This window comes from Halichoeres trimaculatus, unplaced genomic scaffold, assembly GCF_033239565.1.
Source record: "Halichoeres trimaculatus isolate MK-OKI-2021-1 unplaced genomic scaffold, fHalTri1.1 fHalTri1_scaffold_14, whole genome shotgun sequence".
NCBI classification, from domain to species: Eukaryota; Metazoa; Chordata; class Actinopteri; order Labriformes; family Labridae; genus Halichoeres; species Halichoeres trimaculatus.
In genome coordinates, this window is record NW_027437192.1 from 625,887 (window position 1) to 646,387 (window position 20,501).

General features: G+C 43.0%; 1 protein-coding gene and 1 long non-coding RNA gene across 4 annotated transcripts in view; one reads left to right on the forward strand and one right to left on the reverse strand.

The window, feature by feature from the left end:
- The window catches only part of LOC141802690 (uncharacterized), a 36,500-nt gene extending 28,955 nt beyond the window's left edge, over window positions 1–7,545 (forward strand). The window contains exons 3-4 of the long non-coding RNA XR_012599523.1: window positions 4,315–4,416; window positions 7,029–7,545. This is a non-coding gene — a long non-coding RNA (uncharacterized LOC141802690). The remainder of the gene's footprint in view (window positions 1–4,314; window positions 4,417–7,028) is intronic.
- Window positions 1–20,075, reverse strand: part of LOC141802688 (venom phosphodiesterase CdcPDE) — a 35,053-nt gene extending 14,978 nt beyond the window's left edge. The window contains exons 1-13 of one of the 3 annotated variants that reach the window (XM_074686288.1): window positions 19,034–20,075; window positions 15,925–16,012; window positions 13,157–13,297; window positions 12,923–13,048; window positions 12,236–12,296; window positions 9,344–9,441; window positions 7,703–7,782; window positions 7,163–7,282; window positions 5,728–5,837; window positions 5,497–5,562; window positions 5,344–5,416; window positions 2,712–2,820; window positions 136–258 (exon numbers count right to left, since the gene is read on the reverse strand). In XM_074686288.1, coding sequence (XP_074542389.1) covers window positions 136–258; window positions 2,712–2,820; window positions 5,344–5,416; window positions 5,497–5,562; window positions 5,728–5,837; window positions 7,163–7,282; window positions 7,703–7,782; window positions 9,344–9,441; window positions 12,236–12,296; window positions 12,923–13,048; window positions 13,157–13,297; window positions 15,925–16,012; window positions 19,034–19,075 — 1,237 coding nt within the window. In that variant the 5' untranslated portion in view covers window positions 19,076–20,075. Of the gene's footprint in view, window positions 1–135; window positions 259–2,711; window positions 2,821–5,343; window positions 5,417–5,496; window positions 5,563–5,727; window positions 5,838–7,162; window positions 7,283–7,702; window positions 7,783–9,343; window positions 9,442–12,235; window positions 12,297–12,922; window positions 13,049–13,156; window positions 13,300–15,924; window positions 17,600–19,033 lie in introns of those variants that run through there. The other 2 variants (XM_074686289.1, XM_074686290.1) reach the window with 2 other exon arrangements.
- Window positions 20,076–20,501: the final 426 nt, after the last annotated feature.

Here is a 20,501-nt window from a genome sequence, read left to right on the forward strand (position 1 = left end):
GAAAACATGATTAACTGGACTCGATGTGTTTCGGCCTGTAGCAGAAGGATTCCTGGGAGGGAACAAGACGCCGAGGCTTCGCAGGTTATCCTTGGATCCACCCTGAGGTTGGAGGTATGAGGCCTCAGTACTCACAGACTGTTTCTTTGTTTCTGGCTCTGATCCGTCCAAACGGTCCCTCGGTCACCCAGTAGTCCTGGATGTCTCCCACCAGGTCCTGCAGCGCCTCCTTCCTCTGACAGCTGATGTCCTCCATACCTGTGAGGAGGCAGAGGTCGGATCACACTGTGGTCCTGAGAACACGTCACAACCTTACCTGTTTGACTCTTAACTGCCTGACCTCAGAGTATGAAAACAGGATCTGCTCTATCCCCAGAAGGCCTGTTAGCCAGGAGGCCTGTTAGCTAGAAGGCCTGTTAGCCAGAGGGACTGTTAGCCACTAGGCATGTTAGCAAGGAGGCCTGTTAGCCAGAGGGACTGTTAGCCAGAGGGACTGTTAGCCAGAAAGCCTGTTCGCCACTAGGCATGTTAGCAAGGAGGCCTGTTAGCCAGAGGGACTGTTAGCCAGAGGGACTGTTAGCCAGAAGGCCTGTTAGCCAGAGGGACTGTTAGCCAGGAGGCATGTTAGCCAGAAGGCCTGTTAGCCAGAAGGCCTGTTAGCCAGGAGGCATGTTAGCCAGAAGTCCTGTTAGCCAGGAGGCCTGTTAGCCAGAAAGCCTGTTAGCCAGTAGGCATGTTAGCAAGGAGGCCTGTTACCCACTAGGCATGTTAGCAAGGAGGCCTGTTAGCCAGGAGGCCTGTTAGCCAGAAGGCCTGTTAGCCAGAAGGCATGTTAGCAAGGAGGCCTGTTAGCCAGAAGGCATGTTAGCAAGGAGGCCTGTTAGCCAGAAGGCATGTTAGCAAGGAGGCCTGTTAGCCAGGTAATCAGTTTGGATTTAGTAAATATTCTTACAAGTGCTGTAAGGCGATTAAAAAAATAATCTAATTAATTAATAGGATTTGTAACTAATTAATCTAATTAATCACATTTTTCATTTCATATCTGCTTAATGCCCCCAAATATAGATTTTTTTATTCTAGGACAAAATTGTAGTTGCATCAATAATCAGATGAACAAATGAAGAAGAAGAGATTTGTAAATCCACATTTTTATCAACTGATATTCAAATGTGTTCACGTCTATTGACATTGTGCAACTGTTTCCTGCGTCTGTAGAAGTAAATTGTGTTTTTCAGCAGGGGGAGGCGGGGTCTGTCTAAGCTGTCAATCAAAACCTGCTCGTAAACCACTGTGGGTGAGAGCAGTGCGCTCTTTGGATGAGAGCTCAGGATGGATATGAGGAGAAGATGTGAGATGACAGAGACACAGAGAGACTAACTAAGCTCTACTTCTTACACCCAAACTGATTTTCTGACTAACAGGCCTTCTGACAAGGTGGGCTCCAGAATTAAGTAACTTTTCTGTTTTTTTTTTAGACGTTTTAGATGTTTTTTCCGGTTTGCTAATCTTTAATAAAACCAAAACAAAAACGAAACTACATTGGCTAAATAAAAATGTGGTTAAAAACAAGATCAGACATGAGGAGACGAGTTATCCTGGGCCTGTCAGGTGACTGTGGTCATTCAGGAGCCACAAAATCCAAATTATCTTCACAACGAAGACTATAAGTATTATTAATGTAAAAAAAAAAATGAAAACGAACAAACAAAAAAAAAGTTTCAAAAATTTGCAATTTTTTTTTAAAAGCTTGAAATGTCAAAAATTTACCAAAAATTTAAATATTGTTCCAATTTCAAAATTTATAAAGATTGCACATTTTTTTAAACTAAACTTTTAAAATTGGAAAAAAAATTGCTGGAAATTCAAAAAAGTTTTGCAAAGCTTAAAAAATGTCAAAATGTGAACATTTTAAAATCCTTTTAAAAATTAGACAATTAATAAATTTACAAAATATTCAAAAAATTGTAAATTAAAAAAATGCAAAAATCAAAGAATTTTTTTTTAAAGAAAAATTCAATAGAATTTAAATTTAGTAATTTGGCTTAAATTTTAGAAGTTTTGAGAGAATACTTGGATTTGATGTTGTATATTGATAATATTGCTCCACTCGTCATTTTTTGTTGTTTGCTCATGTTTTGCCACATATCATATTCAGCCCTGCACGTTGTTAAAACTACTTTGGTCAAAAAAATCTGGTTCAAAACAAGATTAGTTTTTCCTGAACAGAAAGACTTGGGCTGGGTCTCTGACAGGTGGCGCTGTGAGGACACCTTCAGAGATGTGCAGATGATTTCAGTGGAATAAGCCTTTATTGTGAATTTCCTGACACGGAAACCTGGAGTGTTTTTAGCACCTGTCAGAGTTTCCTGAGAAACTGGGATGAGTTCAGAGCTCGGGGCCTCCGTCTCTGTCAGATTTCTCTGTTAACGCCGCTTCAGGTCTGTGCAGGTTTGTTCAGTCTGCAAACAGCTCCATAACTCTTCACCTGTGTCCAGGTCACAGCTCAGACTGATCAACGAGCAGCTGATTCATGTTAGATAGCTGAACAATAACGGCTCTTTAAGGGCTGTAGATAAGAAAGTGTCACAGACGGTGGATCATCAGGCTGACACCTGCTGGGTGAGTCATCCTCTCTGCTCCTGTCACCACATCATCTCATCATATCTGAGTCATTAGTGAAGCGGAGTGAAAACATCCGTGTGTTTGGGTACCATGATCTGCCACCACGATGATGTTGACACAGCGATGAAGGCCGATCTGCTTCAACCCGTCCATCAGCTGACCCATGATCCGGTCCACGCCCTGGATGGCTTCGATCAGCTGCAGAGAGGAGACGAAACAAAGAGATGAGCATACAGAGCCAGACGCAGGAGGAGGAACAGGCTGACGACTAACAGAGACCCCCTCAGGCTCAGGAGACGCTCTCAAAGAGGGTTATCGCTCAGACAGTAAGGCGATGTGGTGTCCCACAGAAAGATGACGAGGAAAGAGGACGCCGGGGGCTAACGTTCAGGGTGAAGTGTCTCCTTCCTCTACGCTACGCCGCTAAACAGGGTTCAGCTTCAGAGTCACTGCTTCATTAAAAATCCCATCTGACTGCAGAGGAAGATGAGGACGACTCATTTTCATCAACACGTTTAAAGAGGGGGTTCTGTGCTACTTTAGGCCACCAAGTGGTCCGGTACGGATCAGTCCAGTTTGGTACGGGTTGGGTCAGTAAAGCCTGATCCTGTTTGTGTTTCCACTCCTAACTGTCGGATGCTGATAGCTGCATCGGACTGGAGATGTAAACATGTCAGGGTTATGTGATGTTTTTTTATCACAGCTGTCACACAGGAAGTGACCGTTCTTTCCACCAATCAGTGGACTGCAGTGTTTCTAGCTCCACCCCAACAGAAGGGAACCAGAAAGTGGGACGGTACGGGTCGGTAATTTGGGGACCTGTCCTGGTTTTAGTCAAAGGAAACGTCACAGAAAGTGTGCCGTACCGAGACAAACAGAACTAAGCCAGTTGGTGAAAATGGGTCTAAAGCAGGGGTGTTCAACCTGTGGCTCTGGAGCCTCGTGTGGCCCTTTGACTCCTCTGCAGTGGCTCCTTGTAGCTTTAAAAAACATTATTAAAATAAAGGGCTTTTAATATTTTAATGATAACAACACAGACGCTAAGTAAAATCATAATATAAAATTTGGACTAAAAATGCGTCACCTCTTGAAACAAAGCTTTAATTTTTTAGTGATTTTTGTAGGGTTTTTTTTTTTTTTTTTTTTCAATTTTTTGACATTTTTGAAAATTAAGAAAAAGAATTCCACATCTTTTAAAGATTTTGCAAATTTTAGATTTTTTTTTTATATAAATCTCTCTTGTTTTGCATTTTTAGAAAATTTTTAGAATTTTTGGAAATTAAGCAAAATTTTGAAATTGCATTATTTAGGTTTTTTTTTTTTTTTGCAAATTTATGACATTTCATTAATTTCTTTGAAATTTTGCAATTTTTTTAGATACATTTCCTTTTGCAATTTTTTTTTTCAATTTCCAAATTTGCAAAATTTATAAAATCTATGACACTACAAATTCCTTTTTTTTTCTTTAATTTGCAAATTTATTAAAAAATGAATTAAATAAATAAATTAATAAAAATAAAAACCTAAGAAATCACATGTACAAATTTATAAACACTAAAACTTCTGGTTTAGATAATTATTCCCCTGATTATACACTTGTTTTGTCTTAATTTGAAGATAGAAACAGCTCAACATGAATCTATTTTTTCTGTCTTTAATGTTTTATTAAACTCTTGTTTCTGTCTCTTTAAGACTCCCTGCTCCACGGACCCCCTTCACTCTGATTGGCCAGCCCTCTGGAGGAGGACCTTGGTGTTTGTTAGGAGACCCTTACGTGATGACCTCATCATTTCAGTGAGTTCAGGTGTAGATCTGGTGTTATTGACTTGTTATAAACTTTCTGTCGTTGTGAGTTATGCTAGCTTGGGACAGCTTATTTAGCTTAGCTTATTTAGCTCAGACCCTCTGGGATCCGTGGATCTGTTGCCTGTTTCCTTTTCTTCCTCCTCATCTGTAAACCTTTTATCAAGGAGCCTCAGCTCATCACTGGGTCTAAAGACGAGGGATTCAGTGAATCATTAATCTGGATGCAGCGGAGAAATTTCCCACGCTCAGTGAACTCCTCTCAGCTGGAAATGCTTCCCAGTTCACCCTGCAGCAGGTGTCACCTGTGTTTAACTGGAAATGTTGGTCAGATGGTCGTTACGCTGATCCTCATCATCATCATTACCATCTTCATCTTCATCATCTTCAGTCATGCAGGGTTCAGTCTGGCTCTGAGTCCCTGTCCTGGTTTCCTGTTGCCTCTTAGTTAAAAACAAACCCAGCTGGTCTAAGGACAGCACGCTTCCTGTCTCTGCCTGCAGACGGACTGATCATACAGTCAGGAGGATCAGAGGCAGATTGACAGCGCCACCTGCTGGTCTAAACTCAGAATGACCTCCTGTAATAACACACTGTGTGGTGTTCCTGATGAAAGCGGGGCAGTCTGGGCCGTTTCTAGAGAAGTCTGCCTCACACAGCTGTGTGTGAACAGCAGATTTCTCTATGGCTTATCTTTACCTGAATCTCCTGTGACCTCATTGGTTCCCTGCGCCACCAGGTGAGGTAACAGCTGGCGCTCAGCGACCAACAGAAACACACAGTTTCACACACCTGGAGTCAACACGGCTGACGTGTTTGGACACAGCTTTAACAACCCGAAGCTTGATGTCGTCAGAGAAAGGGAAAGGTGTTTTCTCCCTCAGGTGTTTGTGTGTTGTCATGGTGATGTGAACTCACCCCCCCGCTCACAGGCCCGTAGCTGTGTCCAGATTTATCCGGCTCCTCCAGGTACAGCGTGTAGAAGTCAGGCCTGGAGGCAGAAGAGGCTTCAGTTGGGACGTGCAGCGTTTAGTGAACACACACAGACTCAGACGTTCAGGGACCACTCACCGCTCCGCCTCAGGCAGCTGGAGCCACTGCAGCAAGGTGAAAACTCGCTCCTCAAACGGCACCCCGCTGAAAACAGGAGACACAGGTTCAGGTACAGAAAGACGTCAGACATCAGACCAGAGCAGACTGCAGAGACCTGCAGGACTTCATGGGGGTGTCTGGGCACCCCAAAGATCCTCTGTCCTGTGGGGAGACCCTGATATCTGCAGCGAGTGTGAGTCTGTGTCTCACCCGTCGTACGGTCGGTAGATGTCAGGATAGCTTCCGCTAATATTCACATCTGAGCCCGGCCAGAAAAAGGTCCCAGACTTCAGCCCGTGGTCCTTCGCTGTGTGCCAGATCTGCAGGATCAGAGAGGACGAGGAGACACAGAGCAACAGGTTCAGCTGAGTCTACATCAAACCAACACATGAACCATCATCAGCTCAGCCAGCTCTTTAATCTCAGAGCTCCTGATTTCTTCTTCTTCTCCTCTGGTCGTTTCAATCCGACCAGGGTCCATCCTGACGGTTTTTTTCTTTCTCTATAACAGGAGTCTGCAATCTTTACTTTCACAGGAGCCATTTTCACTCAGCTCAGCTGGATTAAAGTCATTCAGGAGCCACAAAATCTACTTTATCTTCACAATAAAGACTTTAAAGTGTATACATTCCTATACATGTTTAAAATCTGGTGACTAGTCATCCAAACAAGAAGTTCTTTTTTAATTTATGAAATTCTACATGTTGTAACCAAGGTTCTGTTTTTTATTTAAAAAAAAAATGTGAAAAATTTTGAATTTTCTAAAAAAAACAAAAAAAAACAAAAATTGTTCCAATCTCAAAATTTTGACTGAAAAAACTTATAAAACTTATATTCAAAAACTTCTAATATAGAAAAAATTGCAGAAAATTTTTAAAAAAAGATTTGCAAAGTAAAAAAAGCAATTTTTTTTGTCCAAAAAATTTGAAATGTAATAAATTTTCAAAAAGTTGAAAAAAAATTAGAAATTTCAAAACAATGCAAAAATATAGGTAAAAAAGTAAAAAAGTTTGAAAAATTTCAATAAAATTGAAATTTAATAATTTTGCTAAAGTTTTAAAAGTTTTGAAATAATACTTGAATTTGAAAAAACACATTTTGATAGTTTTGTTTAATACATTATTTTTTTGTTGTTTGCCAATTTTTTTTTTGCCACATATCAATCATGTATATTGATCTAACACATAGTCAGTGAAATGGATCCATCCACACAGAATTAAAATCAGTATTTTCTTCCAGATTAATCTTTTTGTAGATGTAGTTATCTTCCCAGGGCTGTAAAACTTGAGGTTAGCCACAGGTGCATGGAAAGTTGGTGGGCTGTTGATGTTGTAGGAGGTGAAGTAGAGCGGTGGCAGGCTTTATTGACAGATGGGATGAAGATTTAGTTCAACTAAATGTTAACGCAGGATTTTATTTAGTGTCAGTGTCTTTAATCATCAATACCCTCTGGAAGAAAAATAACTATTCTTTATTTTAGTAATATTTTTTTTTTGCTGATTTTTCTACAGAAGTCTTCCAAACTGGGTCCTGGCCATGTCCACTCACCACATCTCAAATACAGAAAGCCTGAGTTGTGTGAAGAAGCTGAAACTCTGATTTGAACGGCCCCACTCGATTGAATAGTGATGTTTGAAGGACTCACGGGCTGACCGAGGTACCAGGCGGGGTTGTCCTTCTCTGGACTGGACAGACTGAAGGAGGCGTCGAACACCGGGTCGTACATGCTGTTATCGATCAGACCGTTGGACTCTGGGTACAGACCCTGACACAGGAAACAAGAGGACAGGGAAACTACATCACTGTCACATGACACGGGAGACGAGGCCAGGATGGAGAACAGGGGTGTGTTTGTGTGTTTGTGTGTGTGAAGACTGATCAGCTATGAGACCTTCAAATGTGAATCAGCAGAATCTGAAACTTCAGCTCCTGGATTAACCGTTCCCTCACTGAGACTGAATTTTGAGCAAAGTTTGGAGCACGATGAAGACACAAGTTCAGGATTTATGTCAACAGAAGAAGAAAGAGGGAAAACCTGAGAGGAATGAGCCAAAGGAGCTCCTTAAAAACTGACGCCTCCAATTCACATCCAACAAAGACATTTAGACTGTGTTTTCATGTGTTCAAACTCTCTCTTTGCGTGTGTGTGTGTGTGTGTGTGTGTGTGTGTGTGTGTTGCCTTTACCGTGACGATGGTGTAGTGGTTTGGAAAGGTCTTGCTGGGGAAAGCTGCTTGCATGTACGGAGCAGACGAGCCACAGCGTCCTGTGACGAAGACAAGAGACAAAGCGTTACACCGAGGACTTTAAGCTCTAAACGTGCTTAAAAATTCACTGAATCAGCAAACGCCTCAGATTTGGCCAAAAAGTCAATATATTACAAAAATTGACCCCAACATACCAAAATGTGCTCTCTGGCGCCACCTAGGCACACTTAAATGGCTCTCAATGGCAGAAGGAAGGTCATAGAGAGAGTCATAGAAAGATGCTAAAATCATATGCAGACACCTCTGAACTGTCTCAAACTGGGAGCCAGCAATTTGCCTTTCAAAATAAAAATATCCCACGATTTTTGGGCCGTAAACTAAAGTTATCTCCTCCTACACCATAAATGGTATCTGCTTGAAATTCACTCAGATGACAGAGTGGACCCTGCTTTACAAAATCTCTGTATGAATTTGTTGTTTGTCAAACGGTTTTTGAATGACGAGCCCTCAAAGTCGGTGAAACCCAGAGAAACCCTTTCAGCTCCCCCCATTAGAATGAATGGGAGAGGAGGATCCAGCTCCACACGAGCTGCAGCAGTTAGTCCTCCACACAAAAAAGTCAAAGTGGTACAGCTTTAAAAATGACATGGATGGATTCCTGATGAAATTTACTGCAAAAAAATATCTGATTTTTACAGAGATGTGGTCAAATTTAGTTCAGTGAGGGGCTTCTTCAGGTCCCATGTAAGACTGAGAGGTAGATCATTCCTGCCAGCAGCCATCAGCCTCATGAACAAAGCCCAGAATTAATTCTTGTTATTATTATTGTTATTATTATCGTTATTATTATGATTAATGAACACAATCTGAACTACTACAATCCTGAATTTCCCTTTGGGATAAATCAAGTATTTTTCATTTCATTCATTCATTCTTTCGTTTGTGGCAGCTGAGGAGATGATTCTAGAACTTCCTGAGAGGGCAGCAGTTGGTGATGATGTCACAATGACTGAGAGTTCTGTGCAGCTGGTCATGTGACTCACAGAAGGCGGGAAAATTGAATGTGTAACACACACACACATTAAAAAGGGATTAAACTCTGACAGTGGAGGTGAAACCGTAATGAGGGATGGGTGACACAGCGGGAACCAGACCAACGCTGCTCACAGCTTTCATTTTGTAAAGCAGTTCAAACATCAGATCATTTTGCATTTTGTGGACATAAATCACTGTTTTTCTCCAACCTTTGGCTGACTCGTTAATGTTCATGTCATTAATGAGACTTTCCTTCCTCTGTCCGCCCACTGAGTCACTCCACCTCCCCTGAGAAAACGTGCTCCCAAAGCGACCAGACCATGATTCTGCACAGAGCGTCTGACACGGACATCATAAAGAAAGAGAGGAGCTGGATCTGTGTGAGTAATTATCTCTGAGAGAAAACAGCTGGACTTGTCTCAGCCGTTCCTCATCCAAACAGGATCTGAGGTTCGGGAGAGAGTGACTCAGGCTGAAGGATCGCTGAGATATGACCAACGAAAAGCTGAGAACCATCAGCGACAGCAACAACAACACCAGGTCAGTGTTTGACGGCAGCTCACGGCGTGACACGCTCAGACTCACTCAGTTTGTCCAGGACAGGAATCAGACGGGCCCACGTCTGCAGGTACTCGGCCCGGAGCCCGTCCAGAGAGACCAGGAGCAGAGGCTGCTTCTTGAACCTGGGACAGAGGGTAATTCAATCAGGAGGAGGAAGTTAGTGAACACATGAATACATGAATAATCAGAGAGTGATGGGCTGCAGATCAGACAGGATGGAGACAAACAGGAACACTCTGCTTTTTGGGCCTTTGGCGCTGTGACAAACAGAAACTGGATTACTGAAGAAAACATCCAGACATCCTGATCTGATGGTTTCAGCCCGCAGGAAGACCAGCGCTGAGGGAGGGGGGCTCCTTTAGAGCTCACTTTACACCATTACAGAGAAAATGAAGCAAAGCAGACTGAGGACAATGAACTCTGTGTTTCTGTCAGAAGAGTTTGGAAGAGAAACCTTCAACATGGCCTCACGGTTTTCATCACTGCGGGTTCAGACAAAGAATTAATCTTCAGAGGACAGGAAGTTCAGAGTCAGAGCTGCTATGGCAAAACACATCACCTCTAAATAAAGAAATAAAAACATTACAACAAAGGTTAAAAAAGAGCCTGCTTTATACCTCTGGGTCAAAAGGACAAAGTGACCTGCACCGTAGCTCTGCGTAGCTCTTTTTAAGACAGAGGAATGAACAAATGTAGAAGCTGAGCAGGACTGTGTTTCTGGTGTTTTCAAAACGTTTCCTGAATCTCTGAACATTACCTCACTACCATCCAAACATCGCCCAACATCACTGTAATATCTGCCAAATATAACCTGAACATTATCAGAACTTCACCTGAACATTACCCTGACTCTGCTTGAATATTGTCTGAATATCAACCAACAGTTGCCTAAACACCTAAACACTGTGCCAATATTGTCTGAACATTTCCTGATGACGGCCCAAACACCGACTTAACAACTCCTGAACATCACCCTAATGCTGCCTGAACATTGATTAAATATCAACTAAATATTACCCAAAAATTGGTCAAATACAACCCAATAGTTGCCTGAGCTACACCACCACATTGCCCAAACATCACCAGAGCATTGCCTGAACATCACCAGAGCATTGCCCAAACATCACCAGAGCATTGCCTGAACATCACCAGAGCATTGCCTGAACATCACCAGAGCATTGCCTGAACATCACCTCAGCATTGCCTGAACATCACCAGAGCATTGCCTGAACATCACCAGAACATTGCCCAAACATCACCATCAAATTGCCTGAACATCACCAAAACATGGCCCAAACATCACCAGAGCATTGCCCAAACATCACCAGAACATTGCCCAAACATCACCATCAAATTGCCCAAACATCACCAGAACATTGCCTAAACATCACCAGAGCATTGCCCAAACATCACCAGAACATTGCCTAAACATCACCAGAGCATTGCCTAAACATCACCAGAGCATTGCCTAAACATCACCAGAGCATTGCCTGAACATCACCAGAACATTGCTAGGACATAAACCAAACATTACCTAAAATATTGCCTGGATATCCCCTGATAGTTGCCCAAACATGACCCACATATTGCCCCCAACTTACCAGAACATTGCTTGGATATGACCAGAAGTTTGTCTACAGATGACCACAACATTTCCTAAACATTCCCTAAGAATTACCTGAAAAAAGCCTGATAGTTGCCCAAACATTGTCCAAACAAAGCTCAAACACAGCTCTAACACTCCCTGAACCTCACCCAAACACTGCAGAAAATTATCAGAACATTACCAGAGCATTACCAGAGCATTACCAGAGCATTACCAGATCATTACCAGAGCATTACCAGAGCATTACCAGAACATTACCAGAGCATTACCAGAGCATTACCAGAACATTACCAGAGCATTACCAGAACATAACCAGATCATTACCAGAACATTACCAGAGACATTACCAGAACATTACCAGAACATAACCAGAACATTACCAGAACATTACCAGAGCATTACCAGAGCATTACCAGAACATTACCAGAACATTACCAGAGCATTACCAGAGCATTACCAGAACATAACCAGAGCATTACCAGAGCATTACCAGAACATTACCAGAACATTACCAGAACATTACCAGAGCATTACCAGAGCATTACCAGAACATTACCAGAACATTACCAGAGCATTACCAGAGCATTACCAGAACATAACCAGAACATTACCAGAACATTACCAGAGCATTACCAGAACATAACCAGAACATTACCAGAGCATTACCAGAGCATTACCAGAACATTACCAGAACATTACCAGAACATTACCAGAGACATTACCAGAGACATTACCAGAACATTTCAAGACCATTACCAGAACATTGCTTAACGTAACCTGAACATATGTGTACAGTTTCCTGACCACAGAGCACTGAGTGTAGACCTGCTGAGGCCATACTCCCATCATGCACTGTGCCTGATGCCCACAGCACAAGATCATTAAAGGCGCCCCCTAAGGACAGCATGAAGTCAAGGAAGCTCTGATTAAACAGAATATCTGAGTTTCTGGAAATGTGAAGTTTTTGTCCCATTAGGACCGTTAGTGAAAACAAATGAAACCGTAAAAAGCTGAAAACAGAAGAATCTGCTGAGAGCTCCAATAAAAACAGAGTTCAGGCGAAAGGAGACGTTCAGGTCTGGATGTTTGACTTATCATCACAGAGGACCACAGAGGTCTTCCTGGATCTAAAACTAAAGTCCCCTCTGAGACGGAGTCTTCTGGTTCTGGTGAGTTCTGGTGCTGCTGGTGTAAAGAGCAGAAAGGATGGAGCGTCACAGGAGTCAGTGCAGGTTTAACGCCTGCGTCAGCCTCTCTGTGTCGCTCTCAGAGACGGTCAGAGACGTTAGAGGAGGAGTGAGGACTCTTACCCTGCAGGACACGCCGGGGCAGACAGGTCCTCACATGAGTCCTTCACCCACTCCGTTTCTCCTGCAGGGGGCCAGAAAAACACAGTCAGGGCCAGGATCCAACCAACACTCCAAGACCACCTCACCAGGGTACTACGGTTCATCAACAGGAGGGTTTGGAGCTGGACCACAGGTTTATAACCAGGAACCAGCTGAGACGTGTGACCAATCACAGCGGCTCTGATAGCATCTCATGTTTGTGTCAGATTTAGACGCTCTGGATCTGTAAACACACAAACACCAGGCTGTCTGCACCCGGGTCTGAGCAGCCTGAGGGTCTCAGCCAGTCCACCTCAGGAGTTCATGTAAGGCCAGCGTTCCTCCTATCCCTCTGCTTTAATCTGCTCTTATCTCTGTGTTTAAATCATCCTCTCTGCTTCATCCTCTCTGCCTCATCCTCTCTGCCTCATCCTCTCTGCCTCATCCTCTCTGCCTCATCCTCTCTGCCTCATCCTCTCTGCCTCATCCTCTCTGTCTCATCCTCTCTGTCTCATCCTCTCTGCCTTATCCTCTCTGCCTCATCCTCTCTGCCTCATCCTCTCTGCCTTATCCTCTCTGCCTCATCCTCTCTGCCTCATCCTCTCTGCCTCATCCTCTCTGTCTTATCCTCTCTGCTTTATCTGTATCTGTCCGGCCTCTCGTCCTCACCGTGGCAGACCTGTTTGTAGTTGGTGCAGCAGTCGGCTGCAGACAGGCAGTCGTCTGAGCAGTGACACTTGCTCTGCGTGAGCCTCTTCTCTCCGCAGCGCAGCCGCGTGCACTCCCAGAGCTGAGCTGTGTGGAGACAGACACAGAGAAGAGTTCAGAGTTAATCACAGAGGATCCTCCTCGTCCTGAGAGACCTGTACGATCAGAGTCAGCGTGAAGCTCGCCGTGTCTCACTGGGGGCGGTGCAGGTGTCGTGGAAGTCCAGGCAGCAGCTGTTGGTGTTGTTACAGCCCACATCACATCTGCAGCCGGGGACGTCTCCATCGTACGGCTCGTAGCATCGGTTCCTGCAGGACGTGTGCGGGACGACGGGGACTGAAAGACAGGAAACAGTTTTACAAATTCCTCTCCATCAGACAGCAGAGCGCTTTCAGAGAGCTGGATGTTTGTCCCTGAGCCACACAGGGCCAAGGCTGAGGACGGGCAGCACAAACAAACAAACAAACATCAGACAAACAAAAACAAACAAAAACAAAACAAGAAACAAACAAACCAAAAAGACAAAACAAAAAACAAATACAAAAACAAAAAAAAAAGAAAACAAAATGAGAATGAACAAAGAACAAAAGTCAAACAAACAAAAACAAAAATCCAACAAAAACAAAACAAAAATCAAACAAACAAAAAAAAATTAAAACAAACAAAAATCAAACAAACAAAAACAAAACAAAACAAACAGAAAACGAATGAAATTTAAACAAAAGAAGAGCAAAATCAAACAATTAAAAAACAAAACAAAAAAAATAAATAAAAAATAAAAATCAATCAAAAATAAGACACACACAAAATAAGAAAAAACACACAAAACATAAACAAAATTCCAACAAAAAACATACAAAACTAAAAAACAAAACAAAAATCAAACACATAGTTAAACAAAAAACAAACAAAAAACAAAAACAAAACAAAAATTAAACAAAAAACAACAACAAAAACATCTTTCTAAAACAAAACGAAACAAAAAAATTAAAACAAATAAACAAAATAAAATAATAGATTTTTTTTTGTCACTTGCAGAAACAAACATTTTTCTTGATTTTAAAAAGAGCCACTCTTACCAAAGAAGAACAGGAAATGTTTGATTTTCAGATTTCAGGGGCTGAAAATCAGGCTTGGCTTGTTTTTTTTTTAAGTAATGGAAGAAGAAATGTTGAAATATAGAAATGGAATAAAGAGATCTGATCATTTTTCTTTGTATTTTGATTCTACTTTCTTAAAATAAGACTGTGTTCATGCTGTGCCTCACTGCCTGAGTGATGGTTTTAAACTAACTCCTCAATGCACAATATATTCTTTGTTTCTCATGAAACATTCTTTAATTTTTTATATTTTGTATCTTGTATCTTAACTTTTTCTGTTTTCTATTTTACAGTGTAAATCTTGTAAATTGTATCATTTCAGTCGTTATTTCCTTTATTTTTAACCATCTTATTTTATCTAAAAATAATGAATGAAAATTAGGACTCCACTCTCAAAATGACATTTTGTCCGAATATTATTTCAACATTTTTCTTTTTTTAAAAAATTACAAAAAAAAAGCATTTTTTTTTCAAATGTCTTCCTTCAGAATAAATGCATCCCATCCCAAAACTCATGTTCAGCTAAATGTTTGTAAACACAAACATCTAAAGGTCAAATCTCCAGCGTGAACGAGTCTTTAAGGAGAAAAACTTCATCTGAAATTAGAAGTCTTGTTTTGTGTCTTCATAGCTTCATGACCCTGACAGATTTTCTCTTCAACCCTGACAGATTTTCTCTTCAACCCTGACAGATTTTCTCTTTAACCCTGACAGATTTTCTCTTTAACCCTGACAGATTTTCTCTTTAACCCTGACAGATTTTCTCTTTAACCCTGACAGATTTTATCTTTAACCCTGACAGATTTTCTCTTCAACCCTGACAGATTTTCTCTTCAACCCTGACAGATTTTCTCTTTAACCCTGACAGATTTTCTCTTTAACCCTGACAGATTTTCTCTTTAACCCTGACAGATTTTCTCTTTAACCCTGACAGATTTTATCTTTAACCCTGACAGATTTTCTCTTGAACCCTGACAGATTTTCTCTTTAACCCTGACAGATTTTCTCTTTAACCGTCTTTTTTTTTTTTTTTTTCACGTTGAGATGTTTTTACCCTGCAGGACACGAGACGTTTTCTGTTTCCACATGACGATGAGGACAGGACGCCATAAACCGTCACATGAAGAGAGCGTGACCGGGAGTGCTGTCATACATGTCATACATGTCATACATGTTAAACTGTAACAGAGCTGTTAGAGAGGAACAGGCAGTAAAACTTCATCCTCAGGAAGAGGAGACGGGCTGTTTCCTCTGAGTCTGAAAACCACCACCCTCAGGTTTCCTGACCTCCTCAATCATCATCAAACCTCAAACCTGACGACTCCTGGTCTGGCTCCGCCCATTTTACCGGTTTGATGTTGTGGTCAGGTTAAAAACTGGGAGTTTTAGGTGGTTTCTGTGCAGGACTTCCTGTCCTGCTGGGTATCTGATCCAGAAGCTCCAACCTGGTGGAGCTGGGACGCTAACTGGGGCGCTAACTGGGATGCTAACTGGGGCGCTAACTGGGACGCTAACGCAGCAGGTGCAGTGTGACAGGAAGTGCTGTGGTAAGAACACAATAAAAGTCTGTGTCTGACTTTAAAGACCTGGTTTTGGGTCTCTGGTTTCCTCTCAGACCGTTTGAAGAGACTCTGAGAGATCGCCGATCACTGCGGCGAGCAGCTTTCCCAGCAAACACGCCAAAACCTCCTGCAGGGCCTCATACGGCCGCGCTGACACGCTCCAAGTGCCAACGATGGAAATCGATCCGTCTGACTCAGCTCGCCACAGAAACCACAACATGTCAAAATATTTACAGCATCATTACGACCAGAGGGAGAGTGACGGCGAGGAGCCAGGGCCTGAGTCAGGGTCTCTCCGTACCTTTGTTACGACATCTCTGCAAATCCAGACCAAGACCCAGCCCCAGACCCAGGATCAGGATCACGATGGCTGCAGCTGAAACGCCGATCTGTGGAGCAGAAAGACATCTTTAGAGCTGAGGAGTGGATCTCTGCGCTGACAGGAGCTCAGACCCAGACTGATCAGGGTCCCCTGAGCCCCTGGTTCAATCCGTCCAGGCTGGAGCTGATAAAAATCATCTTCCTGCTGATTCAAACACGTGTCGTCCATCAGAGCTCTGCTCCCTGACGCTGTCTGCGCCTGTTTATTATGAAAAGTCAAAGTGTTTCTGGAAGGATCACGCTTTGTTACCAGTAACTGTCAAGTCCTGATGGTGTTAAGCAGGAACAGGTGTGAGAATGAGCTGACAGCGCTTTGATCAGCTCTGATCCAACATGAAACTCATGAATTTCCCCTCAGAGATCTACAAACATCCCATAACGATCACAGGAAACAGGTTAATGAAGTTTCTCCACATGTTTTTCCAGAATGGTCACACAGGAGTCACAGCACAAACCAGGCATGAAGTCAAAGGAACTCACCTGTGGCTAAGCCCCGCCCTCAAACGTAACGAGCCAATCACAGAGCTCATTCCAAGACACTCAGAAAGTTTTCCTTCAGTTTTCTTGAATCATCTCTGAGTGAATCAAATAAAGAAGGACGTCTCCATCTGCTCTAAGGTCAGCTGACTTTTTAACCCTCGAACCACCACTGCAGTCTGACGGACTCTTTGGGAATTCCTCTAACGTCAGCTAAAGTTAGCCTAGCGTTAGCCGAGCGTTTGCTCCTAGCTGCGTTGTTCATCATGTCTCTTTGTTTGTTTGGAGTTCATTGGCCTGTTTGGTTCTTAATCCGCGTTTCATTTGTTTAATTCATATTCAATTATAAATCAAAAAACAAGTAAAAATCTGTTCATTTTTCAATTTTCTGTTTGATAATTCAGATCAAATAAAGGGAAGTTGAATAAAGGGCCATGAGCTGATTCTGATTTTATCTCATTCCTCTGATCATTGTGACCTGGAGGTCGTATCTTCTCTGCCCAGAGAGCGTAGCTGAAACCGGTTTGATGGTAGGCGTGTAATGATGAACAGCTGTTTGATTTAAAGGAGCTGAACCAGTGACTAAAGATGACGACAACTGAAAAATCAAACAGGATCTTTCAGACACGTTCATTTTCCTCTGAAACACGCCGTATGTTTCTTGTTAAGTTGTAACTAATATGACGTATTTCAGAAGGGAATGAACATGAGGCCGTGGGAAGAGATGCTGAGCAGAGGCAGCTGCTGGTCAGTCGCTCGTTGTTTTTAAGAAAGGTAAACTCTCTGGGGATCGATAAAGCCTCTGGATCAGTCCAGATCAACTGAGGAGATGCTCCGGTGGAGGGTTATACTTCAAGATCTCTGACTGGCTCATTTCACTGTCAATCAAAAAGGGATTCAGCCTCAGACAGATCATCCAATCATCATGCAGAAGCCCAGCGTCCAGGCCAGCCCACTGCCTCATAGACCCCCAGAGACGCTGAGCGTCCGATGGGCGGGACAAAGCCCAGCGTTTATCCAATGACCGTCCAGTTTCCACAGTGGAACAACCCACTCTACGCTTCCCCGCTGAAGTCAGAAGACGCTCAGCGTCCGACTGTGTTAAAGCGCTGAGACGCTGCGGGGATGAATGAGAAGGAGGTGGAGCCAGTTACCTGTGATAGGAGCTGATTCTGAACTAAAGATGAAGGAATTCTAGCTCAGATTTTATCAGTGAAATGTTCACACAGCAGAACATATCAACACTTTTTAGAGACATTTTAGGGGAAGCTGAGCTCTGTCTGGTGTTTGCTGCGCCTTCACACAGCTAACTCTGCTCCATAATCTGTATTTAACAGATAATTATTGGTGTTAGCCAAACGAACGCTGCTCCAGATAGAATCCTCCGTATGTGCAGCGTCTGTCAGTCACTGTCTTAAAGTTTTGTCGTTGGATCAATCTCAGATTATTTCTTCATGTTTTAAACATCATAAAGTGTTTGATTGTGTTTTACAGTTGATACCTGAAGAAGAATAACCTTCAAAGTGGTTACAGACTCCACTACGACTCCCCCTACTGGACGAACCAGATATTTCAGACCAACGCCTTTATACCCCGCTACCAAACCAAGACCAGCTAACACTACATCAAGTGAAGGAAGAAACTCAACGTAACGCACAGAACTGTGGCAGGACACTGATCTGAATACTGACGACACAATCCACCAACAGCCACCAGGGGGCGCTGCAGCACCCTCAGCACATTGGGCCTGACTGAAATACGCCACATGCTCAAACCGCTTCGTCTACGCTATCTGGACAGAGGAGCTACGACTTCCAGGTCACGATGATCAAAGAGTTGAATCTCTAGTTAAGCTAACGTTAGCTTCGTTAGCTTATCTGTAACAGCTGAGGTAATAAAGGTTGTCAAACATTGTGGCTCCAAACTAGCAGAGACACTCTTGGTAAAGATGGGAAAAGGAGGTTAGAGTTTATCCTGACCGATGCTGATCCTCTGTCTGAGATGCTGATGCTAACCAGATGCTGATGCTAACCAGATGCTAATGCTAACCAGATGCTGTTTATCAGGTTTGCTCTGAGGCTTTTTATCGAGCTTCAACAATAAACTGATTCATATCTCTCTCCGATATGGACTTCAGAGACTTTCTGTCTCCAACAATCATCGTCAGCATCCGTCTAACGGAGAGGGTTACTCAGGGCCTCACTGAGGGGAGTTTGGGTTTTAACATTTACAACGTTTTGCGTTCTCCGCAGACAAAGAAGCGTCTCTTGTCCTCTCCCTGCTCTCTTCCTGGTTTCTCTCAGCGGTCTGTGTCTGTCGCCGTGAATCTGTGGGAAACTCAAACACAAGCTGCTTCCCTGCAGCGCGAGAGCTTCAGCGGGTAAAAAACACGAGTTCAACTGAAGTCAACAAGCTGGGTCCTGATGGTCTGGAGACTCAGTCAACCAAACCCTCAGGTCCCTGAGGCCCTGACTGAAGACAGGCTGACCCTGCTCCCTGAAAACCCACCCATCACCTCACCACGACCCCATCCCGCCACCCCAGGTACTCACTATGATCTTCTTCTTCTTCTGCGACTGCTTCAGAAACGCCATAGCTTCCACGGGCAGCTCAGAGACAAAGTGAAACGCCTTCCTGGACGTGTGGAGAGGAAAGAGCCGCCGCAGCAGTGACCTCCGGACCAGGTGTGCTCTGTGGAGGAGTTACTGATTACCTGAGCGCCGTGATAACCTCACGTTTCTGTGTCTTTGTTCTGTAAATAACCTCCTCCTGATGATGCGTTTTACACCTTTCACCTGCAGGAACCACCTGACGCACGCGGGCTGAGGGGGTAATGATTAGCAGTGACTGAGCGTGCTCACAGAGGTCTGATGGAGCTAATAACAGCTGATAGCGGTTAGCGGTTTATGAGACGGTAAGGGTTCATAAAGTTACCTGAGCAGCTGGAGCAGGTGAGATCACTGGCATCAGGAACCTTGAGCGATGTTAATCTTCACTGAATAAACTGATCAGGAACAGATAATCAATAATCTGACCTTGGACCACCTGCTGTGAATGTGCCTGTGATAAACCTCAGAGCGGTTTACACGCTCCACGCTCAGTCCTGATAACGGACTCATCTGATCTGCAGGTCTGACGGTCTGATGACTGATTCACAGACTCTAAAGACTTCACCTTCAGCGCCGTAAACGAGCGGCTCCTCGTTAAACCAACTGTTCGCTGCGTCGTTTCCTGCAGACACATGAACACACGGATCATCAACACTCATGGTTTAAGATTCAGAGCTTCGCTGCTGAGTCAGCGCTGCAGATGAGTTTGTTTGATTGGACGTCACGCTCTGACAAACACTGATTCACACACTCTGCTAACGAGGTGATTCAATTAATGAAAATTAGTCCAGCAGTGATGAAGATACCACAAGAGGCCCTTTAGTCAGTATAAATAGTTAAGTTTGTGAACATTGACAAGCTGTTTGACATACAGGCTTTATGACCAACAGGCCTTTTAATTTTTTCTTATAAAAGGGTCTTCTGATTTTCTGACTGACTGGCATCTGATTTAAGAGCATCAATGGGCAGTTAGACAAACATGGCTCCTGACAAACAGGCCATCTGAATTTCTGACTAATGGGTCTCTCTTGATTTTCTGACTTACAAAAATTCTGATTTCTTTTTACTAACTGGTCTACTGATTTTCTTATCACAAAGCCTTTAGCTTTTGTCACCAACAGGCCTTCCAATTTTCTGACTAACAAGAACTCTGATTTTCTGACTAACAAGCCTTCAACCTTTGCCACTAACAGGCCTTCTGATTTTCTGACTAATGGGTCTTTCAATTTTCTGACTTACAAGAATTCTGATTTCTTTTTACTAACTGGTCTACTGATTTTCTTATCACAAACCAAGGGCGTAGGTTTGCATAGGGACAGTAGGGACATAACACTACCAACTTTTTAGGAGGCACAAATTGTCCCCAACAACTTTTAAGCAACTTTTTGCATTATATAATGAGTCCAGTTAT